Raw genomic sequence first — 20,553 nt, 5'->3', positions numbered from 1 at the left:
GTCTATCAGGGCACATCAGTGAAGGAGAAAAATTACTTATTTACAAAACATTTTTTATTTTTCTGTCCTTAAAGAAAGCTCTATTTGTGTGAAAATAATGCTAAAAATGTCATTTGGGTACAGCATTGCATGACCGCACAATTGTCATTCAAAGTGTGACAGCGCTGAAAGCTGAAAATTGGCCTGGGCAGGAAGGGGGTGAAAGTGCCCAGTATTGAAGTGGTCAAGGGAGTTGTGAAGGCAGAAGTTTTTTTTATCTTAATGCATTCTATGCATTAAGATAAAAAGCTGCCTGTATGTAGCAGCCGTCCCAGCACCTCTAATACTTACCTGAGCCCGATCTCCATCGAGCGATGTCCACGAATCCCTCGGCCGTCCGATTGTTCTGATTGGCTGAGACAAAGCAGCGACGCCATTGGCTCCTGCTGCTGTCAAAGTCAGCCAATCACGAGAGAGGGTGGGGCCGAATGGCAGCTCCGTGTCTGAATGGACACAGGGAGCTGCAGCTTAGCTCGGGTGCCCCTATAGCAAGCTGCTTGCTGTGGGGGCACTCGACAGGAGGGAGGGGCCAGGAGCACCAAAGAGGAATCCGAAAAGAGGAGGATCCGGGCCACTCTGTGCAAAACCAACTGTACGGAGGAGGTAAGTATGACATGTTTGTTATTAAGAAAAAAGACTTTACAATCACTTTAAGGTAAAATAAAGTCAGCATTTAGAACCACTTTAATTTTAATTGAATGAGTTTAACCCAGCAAAATTTACTTTTATAACAGAATCTGTAAATACGGATGAATATTCATTGCTCATTATAGCTACAGATACACTTAAAACATTCAATCTAAAATGAGTCATATATATTTGTTCTTGTAGAGCGCTGAAACTGTTGTCTGTAATGTATGACTCATTTTAGGCTTTTCATGCAGCCTCCTAACAGTTCTACGCAGTTGTTTTGATTGTACCATGCCAGAGATTTGATGTTCCTTATTTTATTTTCTCAACAATTTTTGTATTTATTTGTTAGAATGCAGATGTGGATTTACTTCAGTCAACTGGAATCTGTATGACTGTTCTAAATATAATTGCTGTTTTCCAGAACTGTGCTTTATTCAAGTAAATAATCTTCTGCTTCATTAAAGAGCTCACTTTGCTCAACGAAACCAGTGTTTTCCTCTTGTTTTCAATGTTGTAAGAATGTATTGAAGAAACAGGAAGTCGTCTTCGAGTTTTTTTTTTTTTTTTTTATATTAAAGACCTTGTTAAAAAAAACCTAGAACAGTTATAAGCAGCATGTGTTTACTTAAAAAAAAAAAAAAAAAAATCTCTCTAATAGGCCTCAAGCACATTGCAGCTTGAAAAAGCTCAGTACAGTTTTTTTTTTTTTTTGCTGCACTAAAATACAGCCAATTAATTGGAATGTGCCTATGCACACAGGCGTGTAAATGAGCGCCGTGCATTGTTCAGTAAAAAAAAATAGAATTTGCATTTTTGGTAGGTAATTTACGCCTCATGCGCACAAATACATGCAAATGTCCATTTACATATTGTGCTGTACTAGAACGCGAGAAAAAGTTTTCTCGCATTTGCTCGAAAATGCACGCAAATACATACAAAAAAAAAAAAAACTTTGAAAAAACGAATCTCCCCTCCCCCATCAGAACATTGCATTCTGACAGCAGCGGGTGCTGTCAGATTACACTGATCAGCAGTTGCAGCTAGTTGTTGGCTAAATTCCAACATCTCTGTTCAACCGGGACAGCCACTTAGGCCCCTTTCACACATGCTGTCCGTTTGTCCGTTTTTCATCCATCCGTTGACGGATGAAAAACGGACATCAATGCATCTCTATGTAAAAACGGATGACAACTGATGATCATCAGTTAACATCCGTTTTCATCCACTTCCGTCAATGTCCGTTTTTTTTGAACGGATGAATGCCCTATTTTTCATCCGTCAAAAAAACGGATCGGACGAAAAACTGATGACAACGGATGAAAAACGGATGTCAACGGATGTCAACGGATGACAACGGATGACAACGGATGACAACGGATGAAAAACTGATGTCAACTGATGACAACGGATGAAAAACGGATGAAAAACGGATAACAACTGATGAAAAACTGATGAAAAACGGATAACAACTGACGAAAAACGGATGAAAAACTGATGAAAAACTGACGAAAAATGGATGAAAAACTGATACATTTGACGTGACTGAACTGATGAACTGAACGGACTGTATGTGTGAAAGGGGCCTAACTGATCAAACCAGCCGAATGTAAATTAGTCTATGGCCAGCTTAATGCCCAGTACACACAATCCGAAAATCGGACGACGCGCCGTCCGTTTTTTGTTTGGTTGCTAGGAACTCTCAATTATATTCGCAAATGGGAGAGGTTACTTACGATACGAATTTTCTCGGACCATGATTCAAAAGCTTCTGGTATGCGTAACCACGCCATAGCGTGTGAGGGGAAATGATGTCTACTGCTCATGCGCTGTCTACTGCTCACCATTTTTTTCGGACGAACAACATACTGATAATACGATTATCGTACTATGTGTTATAATAAGATCAACATTTTTATGCTTGCACGACCGGATTATATCGGTCGAACTGTCGTGATCGCCTCTCGTAAGCTGTGTACTAACGATCAGATTATCGTCCGATCTTCTCACAAGCGTTATTTTTCGTCCGATTTTCGGATGGTGTGTACGGGCCATAAGTCTGGGTGCGAACCTTGTCTCCCTGGGCTCACAGAAAGTAGGCTGAATGATGCTGGAAAAGGAGTGCTGTTGCGTCGCATGATTAGTGAGCCTGTGGGGTACATTGATATAGAGCAGGGGGATCAGCTATTCAATCACAACTTACAAGGCCATCCACAACACCGCCCCCAGCTACATCACCAACCTCCCCTGCAGATATCGCCCAAATCGTCCTCTCCGCTCCTCCAAAGACCACCTGCTTTCTGGCTCTCTTGTTGTCTCCTCCCATGCTCGTGTCCAGGACTTCACAGAGCCTCTCCCATCCTCTGGAACTCCCTGCCCCAGTATGTCCGGTCAGCCCCTACCCTGTGCGCCTGATCCCTGAAACCTCACTTATTCGGGAAAGCCTACCTCATCTCCACCCAAGAAACTGTACCCGAGTCATCTTCATCAGATCATACCCTGCAGCTATTACCTTTTGTACCACCTCCCCCTTCTTTTAAATTGTAAGCTCCATGAGCAGGGCCCTCCTATTCATTCTGTGTTGAATTGTATTATAATTGTACTGTTCCCCCCCCCCCCCCTCTACATTGTAAACCGTTGTGTAAACTGTTGGCGCTATATAAATCCTGTAAAATTATAAGAATTCCTGTCAGGTTTTTATTGCTGCATCTGCCCCTGTTATGTTAGGGCGATTCACCCTATCTATTTGTCAAGTTTACCATTTATCATTGAAAGTGAAAGTAAAAGAAAATCCCTAATTTTGGGTAGTCCCCAGAACAGTAATATATCTTCCAATGGGGACACTTGTTCTTGTAACCTGAGGGCACCCCAAGTGATTCCTTTAATTTGCAGGGATTTCCTCTCATTTCCTGTTTGGCTATGGGACAAGAAGTGAAGGGAAATCTCCCCAACGGGATACAGATGGGAAAGCAAACTGACAGAGGTTAAAACCCTTCCTTACTCTATCCAAAATGGGGAAAAAAATAAGTTTTTATAGTTCTACTTTAAGGCCCCTTTTACACTGTCCGTCCGTCGGACGGACTCCGTTAATCTCAGCGGGGGATCGATCCGCCGATTCCCCCGCTGAGCAGGAGGATAGCAGCTGTTCTCTGTGCTGTGTGCGGAGACACAGCTGTCAGTTCCCCATACATCTCTATGGGGAAATCGGATGGGAACGGACAGTCTGTCCGTTCCCATCCGATCCGCTGGACGGATGGAAAATAGGGTTTTCATCTGTCCAGATTTGATGGATCGGATGTCAGCGGACATGTCTCCGCTGACATCGGATGTCCCATATGGATGCATGGGGGGACCGTTCAGATCCGCCAAAAAAACGGACAGGCGGATCTGAACGGTCCGCCTGTGTGAAAGAGCCCAAAGGGTGACTCCAGGAGTCTTCCAGGACTGCAGGATCCCACCCTAGTGAGGTGCTCCTGTTTTTTTGTTTGGCTTCAGATGATGTCCTTTAGGTCTCATCTTATACTGACCAGTTCAGCAGAGGGACTTTTTTTTGGTGATATGTTTCCTATTAGGAGGTGGTGCCTATATTACATATTGTGCTGGAAGACTCTTGGAAATAGATACTAGTACGTTTAACAGTAGATTTGTGTATTTTTTTTACAAATTTAAATTTGATGAACATTTCCTCATGAATTATGGGCTATACAGAAACCATAACCACTATGTAAAAATGTTGTTGGTCCTTTTTGTTTTCAGAAAAAATATAAGGTTTGGTCCAGTCCATAATACATATTTTTATTCTGCATGTAGAAAAAAATGAAAAACTGGTCAGTTGCGAAATGGTTAAAATAGATCTGCCTACTTTAAACTGCCAGTGAGACTTTCATCTTTGCAGGTGTGTGCCTTATGTTAACTAATAGGCTTGTGGTCCAAATAGCCCTGTAAGGCATATGTGTAGTTGTTAGTTTAAATATAATTTTTAATGCTTGTCAGTATCTTTTCTTTCATTTCCCAGAAATCTCATTTTATATATATATATATATATATATATATATATATATATATATATATATATATATATATATATATACTACCGTTCAAAAGTTTGGGGTCACTTAGAAATGTCCTTATTTTTGAAAGAAAGGCACTGTTTTTTTTTTTTTCAATGAAGATAACATTAAATTAATCAGAAATACAGTCTAGACATTGTTAATGTGGTAAATGACTATTCTAGCTGGAAATGGCTGATTTTTAATGGAATATCTACATAGGTGTACAGAGGCCCATTTCCAGTAACCATCACTCCTGTGTTCTAATGGTACATTGTGTTCGCTAATCATGTTAAAAGGCTAATTGATTACAAACAAAAACCTTGAGCAATTATGTTAGCACAGCTGAAAACTGTCTTGCTAATTAGAGACGCTATAAAACTGGCCTTCCTTTAAACTAGTTGAGTATCTGGAGCATCAGCATTTGTGGGTTTTATTATACTCTCAAATTGGCCAGAAAAAGAGAACTTTCTTCTGAAACTTGACAGCCTTATTCTTGTTCTGATAGATGAAGGCTATTACATGCTAGAAATTACCAAGACACGGAAGATTTCCTACAATGGTGTGTACTACTCCCTTCAGAGAACAGCACAAACGGGCTCTAACCAGAATAGAAAGAGAAGTGGGAGGCCCGGTGCACAACTAAGCAAGAGGACAAGTACATTAGAGTCTCTAGTTTGAGAAATAGACGCCTCACAGGTACTCAACTGGCAGCTTTATTAAACGGTACCCACAAAATGCCAGTCTCAACGTCCACAGTGAAGAGGCGACTTCGGGATGCTGGCCTTCTAGGCAGAGTGGCAAAGAAAAAGCCATATCTGAGACTGGCCAATAAAAGGAAAAGATTAATTTGGGCAAAAGAACAGACATTGGACAGAGGAAGATTAGAAAAAAAGTGTTATGGACAAACAAATCTAAGTTTGAGGTGTTTGGATCACACAGAAGAACATTTGTGAGACGCAGAACAAATGAACAGATGCTGGAGGAGTGCCTGACGCCATCTGTCAAGCATGGTGGTGGTAATGTGATGATCTGGGGCTGCTTTGGTGCTGGTAAAGTGGGAGATTTGTACAAGGTAAAAGGGATTTTGAATAAGGAAGGCTTTCACTCCATTTTGCAACGTCATGCCATACCCTGTGGACAGCACTTGATTGGAGCCAATTTCTCCTACAACAGGACAATGACCCAAAGCGCACCTCCAAACTATGCAAGAATTATTTAGGGAAGAAGCAGTCAGCTGGTATTTTGTCTGTAATGGGAGTGGCCAGCACAGTCACCAGATCTCAACCCTATTGAGCTGTTGAGGGAGCAGCTTGACCGTATGGTACGTAAGAAGTGCCCATTAAGCCAATTCAACTTGTGGGAGGTGCTTCAGGAAGCGTTGGGTGAAATTTCTTCAGATTACCTCAACAAATTGACAGCTAGAATGCCAAAGGTCTGCAAGGCTGTAATTACTGCAAATTGAGAATTCTTTTGATGAAAGCAAAGTTTGAAGGACAAAATTACTATTTCAAATAAAAATCATTTCTAACCTAGTCAATGTCTTGACTATATTTTTTGTTCATCTTGTAACTCATTTGATGAATAAAAATGTGAGTTTTCATGGAAAACATGAAATTGTCTGGGTGACCCCAAACTTTTGAACGGTATTGTGTGTGTGTGTGTGTGTGTATGTATATGTGTATGTATGTATATATGTATGTGTATATATATATATATATATATATATATATATATATATATATATATATATATATATATATATATATATATATATATATATATATATAGTGTGTGTGTATATGTGTGTATGTGTGTGTATATATATATATATATATATATATATATATATATATATATATATATATAATATTTGCAGAAAGGTTTTTTTTTTTTTTTTTTATTTGTCCTGCGTTTTGTTTTTCTGATGCATCACAATTGTTGAAATGATTGTAATTCGGTATTATCTTGTGCCTTGTTTGCAGCTGCCGAAGCAACAATAGGAAGAGCTTGGTGGTGGGGTCCCCATCACCAACATTGTCGCGCCCACTCTCTCCACTCTCGGTACCTACAGGTAAGTGTCTTTTTCTCTGACCTAAATAATGAAATTGCACATAGTAACTTGTAATCAATTGGACACGGAGCCTGAAATATACCACAAATCGCCTAAGAAATATGATAGTTACAACATTCAGTGAGTGATCCCAGTACTCCTCTTCTAGGCTTGGAATTTGAGGAGAGAAAGTAATCCAGTTAGCACAGTGCATACATTTTTTTTCTTAATTTCTTTTTTCTTTTTCTTTTTTTTTTGCAATTATTCTCTTTTAATCAAAAATTAAGAATTTCAATAAAAAAAAAAAAAAAAAAAATTAAACAACTAATATTATGAAATACATGGGCCATGTGTCTGCAGTCATATTGTATAGAAAGCATAAACATATATGGGCACATAAATATGGCAACAAATGAAGCCACAACAGAAATCTGGCACATAGAAATGTGGTAACAAAACCATCAACAGCATATTCACATTCCGTATTCAGCATCTGGTCTCTAGGGAATGGATTGGCTGCATGATCAATGATGTCACTGATCTCCAGGGAAGGGGTGGGGTGCACTGATGTCATTGGATAGCCTGCATTGCCAGTGATATTGCAAATGGACAGTCTGCATGGTAACGAATAGGCTACATAGTCCCTGGTGTCGCTTATCTCTCTCTATATGATGGATATAAACAGGATCTTGTAAATGGGTACGCTATAACCACAGCAGTATCACTAGTCTAGAGTAAATGGCATGCCCAGGGATGTTACTGGTGGATAGTTATGCCACTTTCTAAATGATGTAGCTGGTCTTTAGTAAATGAACAGGCCGTGCTTTTACTCTACCTTAGTGAATTCACTGTTCATAGCTGGAACTCATGCATATTCTGTGTCTTTTATAGATGATGTGCTTTTCTTTCCTGCAACCATGGGTTGAGGGGGGAATCCCTCCAGCAGCGCTACCGTTTTCTCCTGGCAGGGAGCCTTCCCTGCCGGCAGAACACGATTACTGCTGTCAGCTAATCACATGCAAAAAAATAAAAATCTGACAGGCTGGTTTTAACACCAACCAACACTAAACATATGATTACATATTAAAAAAAAAAAAAAAAATGTAGATCCCCTTTAAAAGGATGTGATGAGGTTTTTCATCTATTCAACTTAAGCTGGCAATACATGGATCAAAATTCAGCCGATTCAGCAGGGACCATCTAAATTTCAATCCATGTATGGCCACCATGGTTAAAGAAAAGTTGATCTACTGATCGACTGCTCTTTAACCACTCTGTTGAAAAATGTCCACATAATCAGCTCTGCAGGCTATAACAGCAGGGAGGATTCCCCCATCAATCTCAAACGAGTGGAGGGGGGAATCGGGTCAGTTTTTTTTTTATTTTATTTTTTTTTCGTTTTTCATTGAATCCATTTTTTTTTTGGTTCAGCCAGGGGGGTAAACTGTTGCCAGCATTACAGCTTGTAAAATGTGTCTAAGAAAAAAAAATGTGAGTCAGGGTAACAAAAGCTGCTGACTGCTTTGTCTGCTCAGTACTGGTGCAAAAACAGCAGAACTTTCTCACTTCATGCTTAACGTATAACCAAACCCAAGAACAAACTTTTTATATATTGCAACTTAACTTACCATCCCTTAGAAATGGTGACTGCATTAGTTCTTATTTTTTCAGGCCAAGATCATTTTTTTTAACAAGTAAGGCAGATACCTGCTCTTTTGTAGCAAACAGAAAAGAGCCGCTTAGGTGAGGCAAGGCACTCCGGTGCTGGTCGGATCCGCCATCCAATAGTCAGGTATTCAAAGAGAAAATTTGACCACACTCAGGAGTAGATAAACTGGAAGTGTTTATTCCCAAAAACTTAAATACACAGGTGCATCACACAGACATTGGACAGGTTGACGCGTTTCACGATTCTACTGATTGCTTACTCATAACCAACCTAATCTTGCCAACAGGCAGTATCCTTGTAACTTTGTGACATTTGTCACTGTGAGATAAACTAGAAGCAAACAAAGGCAGACATGTTTGAAGTCTAGCCTGTGTGGCAACCATGGCTCCCTCCATAGATACTAGGGCTGTGCATCTTCACTTACCTCACGATTCGATGCGATTACGATTATTAGGGTCGCGATTCGATTCCGCGATGCATCACGATTACTGCCCAATGCCCATGCCCAGCCCACTGCCCAATGGTTTTCAAAACTTTATAAAAAAAAACAAACCAAGCAGTCACAAATAAAAGAATCCTTTTTATTTTCATTTGCTTCAAAGGACACTTTCCTGGACCCTGTCATGGCCTGCAAGCCCTGCATACTTTAGTGCACTTGCACTGCAAACATATAGGAAGGTCTGAAAATGCAAACAGCATAGCAGAGACAGACAACAACACTAGTATTTTACTAGAAGTAACAGTAAAATTGGTAAAAAAACTGTAGTAGTGCAGTTTACTGCTTCATAAAAGAAAATATTAATATAAGCCAGGCCTACCACCATTTAAAGTACAACTAAAGGCAAAACTTTTTGGATTTTGGATAAAGTTTGGCCTATAGTTGTACTTTAAAGGCAAGCCAAGATAGAAGCCAGCCAGCCAGCCAAGCTAATATTCTTGTGAAAATGGTCATCATAAATTCCCACAAAACATTATATATAAATCCTTTTATGTGAATATGCATTGCAATAAATTCCAGGTGTGCCATAACCTGTCCTCTACAAAACAGAGCACTTCCTGACTAGTAGCAAACATCAAGGGTGAACCTGGCAATAGTGCACTGCTGCATAACTTCCATGTTCACCGTGATGTTTGTTTCCCTCTGCAACTGCCAGTCAACTCAAGTGAGTTGATGGATTGGCTGCTAGAGGGGAGTTACAAATATAAGCTTTAAACTTATCAATTCACTTATGTCACTTACTTTACAGAAAACGTTACCTGTCCTGCAGACAGTCTCTGTCTCTACCACGATTAAACCCAACTGAAGCCAAGCCAAAGCCACCATTAGAGGAAGGAAAACCCTTGACAGAGTAAATCATCAACTGAAGCTTAAACCTTGAGTAAATCTTCATGGGATCACAAAAAAACACACAACACGATTGTCTGCATCAGAATCATGAGAACTGAAGAAAGGTTTGGCATTGCCACACTGGTACAACTCAAGGCATATAGGCTAGGTCAGGTTTGTGTGTATTTGTGATCCAGTAAAGATTTAATCAAGGTTTTACGCTTCAATGTATGATTGATTTAATCTTTCAAGGATGTCCTTTCCTGTACCGTGGCTGCCGGCTTGCCTTCAGTTGTCTAGATACACTTTTACCTTTAGTATTTGTTTGGTTGAGGGAACCCCCTACACTTGCTATTGCTACAGAGTACAACAGACCAGCAGACAGACATGCGTTGCAATAAATTCCAGGTGTGTGCCATAACCTGTCCTTTACAAAACAGAGCACTTCCTGACTAGTAGCAAATATCAAAGGTGAACCTGGCAATAGTGCACTGCTGCATAACTTCCATGTTCACCGTAATGTTTGTTTCCACCTGCAACTGCCAGTCAACTCAAGTGAAGTGAGTTGATGGCTGCTAGAGGGGAGTTATACAAATATAAGCTTAAGCTTAAATAATTATCAATTCACTTATGTGAATGGACCCTTTTTGAAAACAAGCCATTCTCCATCTCTCCAGTGCCAGAAAAGCTGTAAAAAATATAAAATGTTCCAGGTTCACTGCGATTGTGTTTGCCCCTGCCATTGCCAGTCAACTAAACAGTGTGTGTGTGTCGTGACTCGTGACAACTCAAAAGCTTATACGCAGCCTCGGCATCAACTCAAGTGTGTGTGTGTTGAGTTAATGCTAGAGCTGCGTTATAAGCTCTTGAGTTGTCACGACAGTCAGTCAGTCACGTTACTGAAAGAAAACTTTACCTGCACTGCACTGAGCAGCACTCTACCATGTCGATTACATCTGTAACTGAAGCCAAGCTAGCCAACAAGCCACCATTAGAGGAAGGAAAATCCTTGAGAGAATAAATTGTAAACTGAAGCTTAACCTTGAGGAAATCCTATGGGGGTCACATTCACAAACTCACAAATATAGTATATTACACAAGAATCCACAATTGGTGTTTGTGATCCAATAAGATAAGATTTACTCGAGGTTAAGCTTCAAATGTACAAGTTATTTCTCTCAATGATTTTCCTTCCTATAATGCTGCACCGTGGCTGGCTTGGTGTCAGTTGTCTAGAAGAAAATACACTTTAATATTATTTATTTGGTTGAGGGTTAAATGAACCCCTGCCTACTTGCCTAGACACTTTTAGTGTGAAGCAACGGAACGGATTATGGATTGGAAATGGACACATTGGACAGGACAATCTTCAAAAACAAACCACCAGTGCTATAAAGCTATAAAACAAGACTGCTGATGTGACTGACTGGTGACTGGCGGCAGACTGAATTAGTAATTACTAATTCATTAAAAACATGAATTAGTAATTATTTCAGTGCTTAGCATTTGGGAACATGTAGGTTTTTCTGTAAGAACACTAGATGATCCACATGCTCAGGTTTAAGACTGCTTCTTTTCGCTGTTATAACATCTCCTGCAGTAGAGAAAACCCGCTCTGCAGATACACTTGTACCTGGGATACACAAGTAGTGCTTTGACAGCTGAGAGAGGAGGGGGAATATGACCTCATGCTCACGCCACCATTTTAAAGGGTCCTCAGTGAGAGGCAGAGGTGGGGCTTTACAATATTTTTCCATTTCGTCTTCTGCCTTGGCATAGGGGGTCTTAGGTTCTATTGCACCATCAGTGAAAGACTGCCCCAGCAAAGTCATGAGCAGCGATGTTGTGGCCTTTTTTTTGGGAGGAGAATGGCTGTCCTCAATGGGTGTTTCTTCTTCCACAGTTGCTTTTTCCCTAGGCACTTCATCCACATTTGTCCTTCTATTAGATGTAATCTGTGTGTTTGAACAAAAGATAATAGTCTAAGAAGAGCTGAACTGACTAAGAGTGTGATTCATTGATGAGGTGTGGGAAACTGCACGGTAATCCATACCATACAGTTCCACTTCCCACACCGCATCAGTGAATCAGGGCATATTACACAACACAATCTAGCTGAGCTTCTAGCTGTCTGGCAGGAAACATGATGAAATTCTAATTACCTCCAAAGATGCAGCCTCCTCAGTCACTCCTCTGTATATCTCCGATCTCTCCTCCTCTGTAAGAATAAAAGGCAGTCCTTTAAAGCGAGGATCCAGAGCAGAGGCTGTATGAAGGATCTTCTTCTCTGCCTCACTGCTGTACCTCTTCAGGAGATCTGTTTTGATGGCATTCTTGATCTCATGGGTCATGGCTGTGTCTCCCATGGTGTCTGTCATGCTCTGGAGCAGTTGTGCATTTAGAGGGGCAATGAGAGACACTGTTGGGTTGCGCTCTTCTGACATCAGCAAGGTTGCATCCTTCATTGGCTTTAATGCACTCACAGCGTCCTCTGCATTTGACACATCTGTTTCATTGAGAGTGCAGAGATCAGACTCTCCTTTTCTGACTTCTGTAGACAGCAAGGTGGCACAAACTGCAGGTTGTTGTTCTAAGAACCTCTCGACCATGTCATATGCGCTGTTCCATCTTGTTGGCACATCAGTTATTAGCTTATGATTCTTCAGGCCCAGACATTTCTGTTTCTCTTTTAGACAGTGGCTTGCTCTAGTGCTGCGATGGAAGAATGTGGATATTCGTCGCACTCTGGCGAGAAGCCTGGAGAGCGTGGCCCCTTTCAGTGCCCGCTGACATGCAAGATTGAGTGTATGGGCAAAACATTTAACATGAGGAAATTTACCAACTTGAGCTACAACTATCATGTTCGCCGCGTTGTCGGTCACAAGCACTACAGATTTATCAGACAGCTGCCATTCTTCCACAACATGAGACAGTAGCTCTGCCAGATGAGCACCTGTGTGAGACTCATAAATGGCTCTTGTTTGCAACACATGTGACAAGACCTGCTAGTCCTTAGTAACGTAATGTGCTGTTATTGTAACATAGGACTCCGTTGTGACTGAAGTCCATGAATCACACGTTATTGCGACTCGACTGGCTTGGTTCATTGACGCAAGTACCTGAGTTTTGGTGTCGTGGTAGAGTGCAGGTATAACGTTTTCTGTAAAGTGCCTGCGTGATGGGATCTTATAACGTGGCTCTATCGTCTTCACAAGGTAGCGAAACCCGGCGTTGTCCACAACTGAGTAAGGCCGTAGGTCCTTGGCGATGAAAGCTGCCACAGCTTTGGTTAGTTTCTTCCCTTTTTCTGAGTTGGGCGGATAAGTTGACAGTATGGCATCAATTCTTGACTGATCTGGGTCTAGCAGTCTTTCCTTGGCAGTGGTGGCACTGCTGGTGGCGACAGGTGTTACTAACTCAGAGTGAAAACGGCTAACATGGTTTCTCAAGTTCGTAGTATTCCCTAGGTATTTAATTTTTGTGTGACAGGCTTTACATACGGCGTGTGTCTTGTCCAACTCACGCTTCCCTGTGTGTTCGTAAAATCCAAAATGTGCCCAGATGTTTGCTCTTAAAACGCTAGGTGCATTTTTTATCTCTCGATCTTTTTCTCCTTCTGCCATTACCATACTACCACGCAAGTGACGGAGACGGATGACGTAAGTTGCCAAACTCTGTCAGTGTTTAAAAAAAAAAAAAAACTTGTAAACTAAGCCGCAACAAGTCAACCAAGCAACATCTTTCATAAAATATGACTGTCTGTCTGTCTGTCAGACTCCCTTATGCATGCACTGAGCCAAAACCCCCGGGGCCCCCCCTTACCCCACAGCTGCCTGTGACAGTGACACTGACAGAGACCCCCCCTCCCCCCACAGCTGAGCTGACACTGCAGCCTGACACACTGACAGAGACCTGGGTGGATGTCCCACACCTTCCCCAATCCCCCACAGCACTGACAAACACTGAGAGTGAGTCCCCTCCCCTTGCCCAGACCCCCACACTGACAGAGACCTGGATGTCCCACACCTTCCCCAATCCCCCAGAGCACTGACAAACACTGAGTGAGTCCCCCCCCTTGCCCAGACCCCCATAGCTGACACTGACAGAGACCCCCAGGCCCCCACTGACACTCAGAGAGAGCCCCCTGGATGCCAGACTGCCACAGCAGAACAGTACCCCCGGGCCCCGACCGACCGTCCCCTGTCCCAGGCCCCCCCCCATCACAGACAATGACATCCCCCAGAGATACAGACGAGACCCCCATGAATGATTACACAATTATTTGTTCGGACATACCTGCTGTGTGACTGTGTGGGTTGTTGTGCACTGCATTGCAGAGGAGGACAGGTGCTGTGCTGCTCTCTGGGCTCTGTGGCGGGCGGCTGGTGTCACTGGCAGTGGCGTGGCGGCTGGGCCTCCAGGGCCTGTCGGCTACGGTGAGGTGAGGCTGGCGGCGCTGGCTGGCTGCGATGGGGACGAACTTGGGGCTCCTCGCTCCTGTGTGTGGAGTGTGGACTCACTGGACTGGATGGCTGGCTGGCTTCTTGGCTGCAAGGCCGCAGGTGGGACGCCGATACACGCGGGGGATGTCTTGCGGGGGATGTCTTGCTGCGCCTCGGCCCGGGTCAAAGAGATGGAAGGGGAGGGGCGGAGCCTTTTTATTAAGCTCCCGCCACTAACCCACCAATAAGCTGCCGATCTTGTTTTTTTTTTCTCCCTTGCGCGATAGGGCGTGGCCGCAGCTGATGACGTCATTTCCTAATCGATTATGCCGGCAGCCCGCATCGATGCAGAATCGCGAAGGATCGATCTTTCGATTGTATTCCCCAGCCCTAAAAGATACAATGGTGGAGTAGGCTTAGCCACCCTAGGACATTGTGTTTATGCACAAGTTTACCAGGTGAAAATACCCTGAAAAGAAGAAAATGAATCTAGTTACCACATCGAAGGACTGGTAAGATGCAATGGATTACATTTTTGTGTTCTGGTTTAGATAGGCTTTAATGTTCTTATGCCTGCCCCTATCTACTCGCTGCTTGAGATCGTCTTTGTGCAGCTCTCCAGTTCGGTGATTCCACAGCAATAGCTTTGGAGGTTGTACCTGGACACTGTTGGACTAAACAACTGCAGGGCTTCCCTAGAATACATTCGAGTCCTGGGCTCTGCATTGTGGTGCTTTGTTAGCCGCAGAGCTTTCTGACTTTGTTGGCAGCATAACTAAATTGTCTTTGAATTCTGTATCCCTTAATGAACTTCAAGGAAAAATATTTTATGGTAAGTGGAAAATTCCAATTTTTGTTGCAAAGTTACACTGTTTTTGGACTCAAGTTTACTTTAAAAAAAAAATTATTTTTTCTTTTTTTTTGTATCCTCTCTGTCAATGTTTGAAGTTAAAATAATGTGTTAAATGTATTGCCTGATCTACTGTTTTAAAAGGATACCAGAGTTGGTTATTTGATAAAACCTAAATAGTAATTTACTTATCAAAACTGTAAGCCCTCCTTTGCAAGTGCGGCATGGCATTCTCTACCGCTTCTATGAAAAACAATTCATAGTGGATTTCTTTTCAGAGACTGCTAGAGCAGCAGATACTAGACATTTACGAGCGGATGCTGCCCCTCTTCAATGCCTTCTTGTTTTTATCACCCCCCTCATTCATTGAATTCTGTGACACACATTCACTATGCCCTATAGGCACAGCTGTGTCACAGAAATCATAGAGCCTGCCTTCAGAGGTGCTGATAGGAGTTTCAAGATGCGCAGTCAGTACAGGAGTCACAGCATGGAGGCAACAAGGTACCATGGGATATGTAGTCCGTAGAAATCAAACGTAAACCACAGTGAGAAGTAAGAGAAGCTGTAAATCGAGCAGGAAACATGAAATGAAATTTTTTCTTGCAAGCCTATATTGGATTGTCAGAACTGTTTGTATTGCTATTACAATGTTGATGTTTGCACTTTGTGATATTTACTTCTAGCTGCCACGTACAGATATGTTTGCTCATTTGCATGCTCTTTTTATAGCAGGGAGCAGCCCTCTGGACAGCCCAAGAAACTTCTCTACTAGTACATCTGTCAACTTTCCTTTCGCACGTAGGTGAGTGTAACAGACCCATTTATCATTTTTTAAAACAATAGAGTATTTTATTTCTTATTTATTTGCTGTAGACAGTACAATTGAACAAGGTTTCATTCACTTAGTCTTGTTTAACCTGTTTCTGCTGGCTGTATGGATATATGCTAGGTTGGTGGGCTTTAACACAGAGCGACCACATATATGCGCCCATAGGAAACGGTTTTCTGTGTTTCAAGCGCATCAACTACATGCTCTCAACACAGTAAATAAAATGTCAGGAGCTTGCGGCCATGTGACCGCTGTGACATCCAAACACACCAGTCACATGATTGGCATGCAAACCTCCTGGCATTAAGATTCTTAAAGAGCGGGGGGTGGCAACAGGAAGGGGTTACTTATGTTTTGCCTTCGACCGACATTTATGTCAGTTTAAAATCATGGTACAGTGAATTCTCCCCATCAACTTCCTTTTAATAAAGCTAAAAACCACAAATTATATTCACTTTGTGAGCACCAAATGCATTTGCAAACCCAAATATTACTTTGTAAAAGGAACATTCCCACTGTGCAGCATTATAGCCTGAGCAGAGATGTAGGATGGACCCAACAGGTCCATCCATGTTGCTCAAATGGGACCTCCTCAGTGCTACAAAATGCTGTGCTCTGCTAAATTCAGGACTGGTGAGAATGTCCTAGAGACAAAATTTAAAGCTGATTTCTATTTTTCATGTTTGGACCAGCACTTAGTATTTCCCTCACTAAGTGCTGCACTGGCTCTAAGCACTATATGTACTGCATGTAGTTTCAGCTACATACAATACACAGTTCTGGGTTCTGGCTGTGCGATAGAGACTTCCTGTCTCACATCCGGGACAATAAAAATTCGGTCTTATCGGCACTCAGCCATTCATAGGCAGCTTTGTATTCTGTGAATGAATACGTAACTTCTTCTGATTGACTGAGTCAGAGAGTGTGACGTCCTCTGCTCGCCCCTCCAATGGGAAGTCTGTCTTACAGCCAGGGCCCAGTACTGCACGTCGCTGTTCTCACCTTACACTTGCTGACCACATACGTACGTGTATACATGCATTGGGGTCTGCAAGTGATTATGGCCAAAGCTATCAGCCATACCCCCGCTATTTATTTATTTTTTCAGCTGACGGCTGGCTTTCTTATGAAAGTGGATTTAGCGGCTCATTAGCCGCTGGATTGCTTTCAGAGCCCCCCACCCTCCAAACCACTCCCTGCCGCTCGCTTCTCGAGCTTGCCATTACCATACCAAAAGTGCCAGAAAAGGCTTGCTCTTGAAGTGGTTAAATGAGCTTAATTTACTGTAATGGACAAATAGAAGTCCTATTGATGGCAGCTCCTATTTGTTCTGTTTTTCTCCTGTTTACTTGACATGTTTATCAAGCACAGGTGTTTTCATTATACACACATGGGTAACTAGGGTAAAGCCGAAGCCTAGCATACCTAACCCTTCACTTTGGGGAGAAAAAAGCTTGGACCGACAAGGTATATTTAGAAAAAAAATAGCCTCGTAACAGCCGGGGGGGTGTAATCGCTCTCCTCGGAACCACATCTGCCTGCACTTGCATGGATGTATGCTCTAAACACATATTATTTGCTGCTCTGGAGCAGAACTACATGCAGCCACATCTTCAAATTCATCTCAATGGCCATCTGGACGTGGCAGCTGCAGGTCCCTGGCGATTTATGCTGGTTCTGCATGCTCAATGACCATGTGCGTGAAGCCGTGTTGTGGTTCATGCACTTGTGGTTGCTAGGCCAGAGATCTTTGTGTTCATTTGTAGTTTATTCTAAGGCCTCATGTTCACTGCAGCTGATAAACGGACGTTTAGGAGCAGTTTTTTTTTTTTCTTTCTTTAAAGCGGAGTTCCAGCCTAACCGCATACTCACCTGTCCCACGGTCCAGCGATGCGCCGTCTTCTCCCTCTCTGCTCCGCGGTGCCGGCATCACTGATATCGGCACCCGGCTGTGACAGTTTGCGGCTTCACAGCCGGGTACGCACTGCGCATGCGCGAGTTGCGCTATGCGTCGTGATTGGCCGGCAATCTTCTGGGACCTCTGACATGTCCCAGAAGATTGCAGGGAGGGAGGGAGAGAGGAGAACTTCCGCTCAGGGCGCCGCGGCGCTCCGAGCGGAAGTGGGAGCGGGTACATGTCAAAACAAAACTAGGTACCCGCTCCCCCCCCCCCCCCCAAAAATGACATGCCAAATGTGGCATGTCAGAGGGTTAGGACTATTTAAAGCGGAAGTTCCACTTTTGGGTGGAACTCCGCTTTAAGCAGCCCCTGAACTCTCCTCTGTTATCTTATGTGTACATGTACACTCAGTGGCTTATAGTAGTTTGGAAGCAATTGAAGTTACTGGCATTCTTTTAAAAGCAGAAAAATCACCTTCAGGACTGTAGTTTACCAGCATTTTAAACGCAAAATACTTGTAAAAACGTGTAAACGTGGTAACCCGCGTTTATAGGCGTTTTAAAAGGGGAAAACCTTTCAGATCATTTTTGAACATATAAAAATGTTGAAAAAAAACACATCTCACCACATGCTGTTGCCTGCATCAATGGATGAGTCCAGTAGCGATGAACTCTGATCCTCTCACACAATTTTCAATGTCTTCAGAGCCTCAGCAACCGCAACATTAGGAGCATTTCCTCACACATGTTCATAAAGGCATCCATTGTGAAAACACAAAGAAATAAGACTATCTACAAGCACACTGCTCTCTTCTCTCACAGAATGGCTGAAAAGTTAATATACTTGTTTTTCATGCATTGTGAGCATTTGGGAGGGTCTCCTGAGGTTATCTAACGTCTAGCTTCTAACCTAACTCCGTATGTAAAAGCTGTAAAACGGACGTTTTTCACTGTTGGTTTTCAGCATTCAGAAGAGGTTTTCAACTGCCCTGTGTACATGAGCCCTAAAATCACTTTCCTGTCTCTGTGATGTTATCTGCTGGCTGGAACATTTGCTGCAGGAATGATGGAATGACACTGTTTGAAATGTTTTTTTTTTTTGGCCCTCTTGCGAGCCTAATATGACATGGGGCCAAAAACACCCTCCTTTTTACTTTTTTGGCTGCTTTACCTTTGGATCCAATTATCTTTCTTTTGATCTAAGAATTTATTTCAGTTTTTCCTCTCCTGACAGTGGCAAATTGTTTGCATATCAGAAATATGTATATGCTTCTAGCCGTTTTGATACCGTGGATCACTTTAGATTTGTCTTAGGCAAAGGCTTACTGTTTATCTCACCAGGGTGGAGCTGGTGCTCCTGGCCCTTAGTATGTTTGCATTTTGAGAAGTGACTCAGTTGGGTTTATCACAGACTAAGCTGACTCTTCTGGGTTTTTTTCATACCTCCCAACTTTTGAACATGGTAGAGGGACAAATTTTAAAGGGCTTACACAAAGTGCTCTGTCATGAAAAGTGGGGGTGGTCACATTAGTGTGGTTTAAACCGGAGCTTCACCCAAAAGGGGAAATTCCGCTTTAATTACTCCTCTTCCCCCCCCCCCCCCCCACACACTTTTGGGTGGGGAAGCGGATACCTAGCTTTGACAGGTACCCACTTCCACTAGAATGGCCTAGACGGTCCGAGCAAAAGTTCCCCCCCCCCTCCTTTTCCTCCTTGCAAACTTCTGGGACACATCATTGGTCCCAGAAGATTTCCCAACCATTCAGTAAGGGCAGCACAACTTGCGCATGTGCAGTGGGCATCCAGCTGCAAGCTGTCTCAGCCAGGTGCCCACATTTGTAATGCCAGCGCCAAGGAGAAAACCAAGGGTTCGCGATTCCCCACAGATTTTCAATCGGATTCAGGTCTGGGCTCTGGCTGGGCCATTCCAAAACTTTAATCTTCTGTTGAAGCCATTCCTTAGTTGTTTTGGATGTATGCTTTGGGTCGCTGTCATGCTGAAAGACGAAGTTCCTCTTCATGTTCAGCTTTCTAGCAGAAGCCTGAAGGTTTTGTGCCAATATTGACTGGTATTAGGAACTGTTCATACTTCCCTCTACCTTGGCTTAGACACCTGTTCCAGCTGAACAAAAACAACCCAAAGCATGATGCTGTTACCACAATGCTTCACTGTGGGTATGGTGTTCTTATGGTGATGTGCAGTGTTGTTTTTGCACCAAACATCTTTTGGAATTATGGCCAAAAAGTTCAGTTTTGGTTTCATCAGACCATAACCAATTTTCCCACATGCTTTTGGGAGACTTCAGATGTGTTTTTTGCAAAATTTAGGCGGGCTTGGATGTTTGTCTTCGTAATAAAAGTCTTCCATCTTGCCACTCTACCCCATAGCCCAGACATATGGAAAAAAAAAACGGAGATTGTTGTCACACATACAACACAGCCAGTACTTGACAGATATTCTTGCAGCTCCTTTAATGTTGCTGTAGGCCTCTTGGCAGCCTTCCTGACCAGTTTTCTTCTCGTCTTTTCATCCATTTTGGAGGAACGTCCAGTTCTTATTAATGTCACTGTTGTGCCATATTTTCTCCTCTTGATGATGACGGTCTTCACTGTGTTCCATGGTATATCTAATGCTTTGGAAATTCTTTTGTACCCTTCTCCTGACTGATACCTTTTAACAATGAAATCCCTGTGGTGCTTTGGAATCTCTCTGGCTTTTGCTGTAGGATGCGACTAAGAAAATGTCAGGAAAGAGTATGTCAT

The 20,553-nt window shown here is 42.7% G+C and overlaps 2 protein-coding genes across 11 annotated transcripts in view; one reads left to right on the top strand and one right to left on the bottom strand.

Annotated features, from left to right (window-relative positions):
* Window positions 1-20,553, top strand: part of MAST3 (microtubule associated serine/threonine kinase 3) — a 365,799-nt gene that overhangs the window by 252,450 nt on the left and 92,796 nt on the right. For 5 of the 10 annotated variants that reach the window (XM_082260641.1, XM_082260635.1, XM_082260634.1 and 2 more), the window contains 2 exons: window positions 6,704-6,792; window positions 15,795-15,864. In XM_082260641.1, the coding sequence (XP_082116767.1) occupies window positions 6,704-6,792; window positions 15,795-15,864 (159 nt within the window). Of the gene's footprint in view, window positions 1-6,703; window positions 6,793-15,791; window positions 15,865-20,553 lie in introns of all 10 variants that reach the window. The other 5 variants (XM_082260640.1, XM_082260633.1, XM_082260642.1 and 2 more) reach the window with 1 other exon arrangement.
* On the bottom strand, window positions 11,267-12,232 carry LOC309544526 (E3 SUMO-protein ligase ZBED1-like; the record flags this gene model as incomplete). The annotated part of the gene is made up of 2 exons (XM_082243427.1): window positions 11,267-11,743; window positions 11,930-12,232. 2 exons carry the CDS (start codon window positions 12,230-12,232, stop codon window positions 11,267-11,269), a joined length of 780 nt encoding a protein of 259 aa, XP_082099553.1.

Source organism: Pelophylax lessonae (assembly GCF_965119305.1).
Source record: "Pelophylax lessonae genome assembly, chromosome: 1".
NCBI lineage: Eukaryota > Metazoa > Chordata > Amphibia > Anura > Ranidae > Pelophylax > Pelophylax lessonae.
Note: the sequence above shows the minus strand (reverse complement) of the source record. Positions and strands in the feature narration are given on the sequence as shown.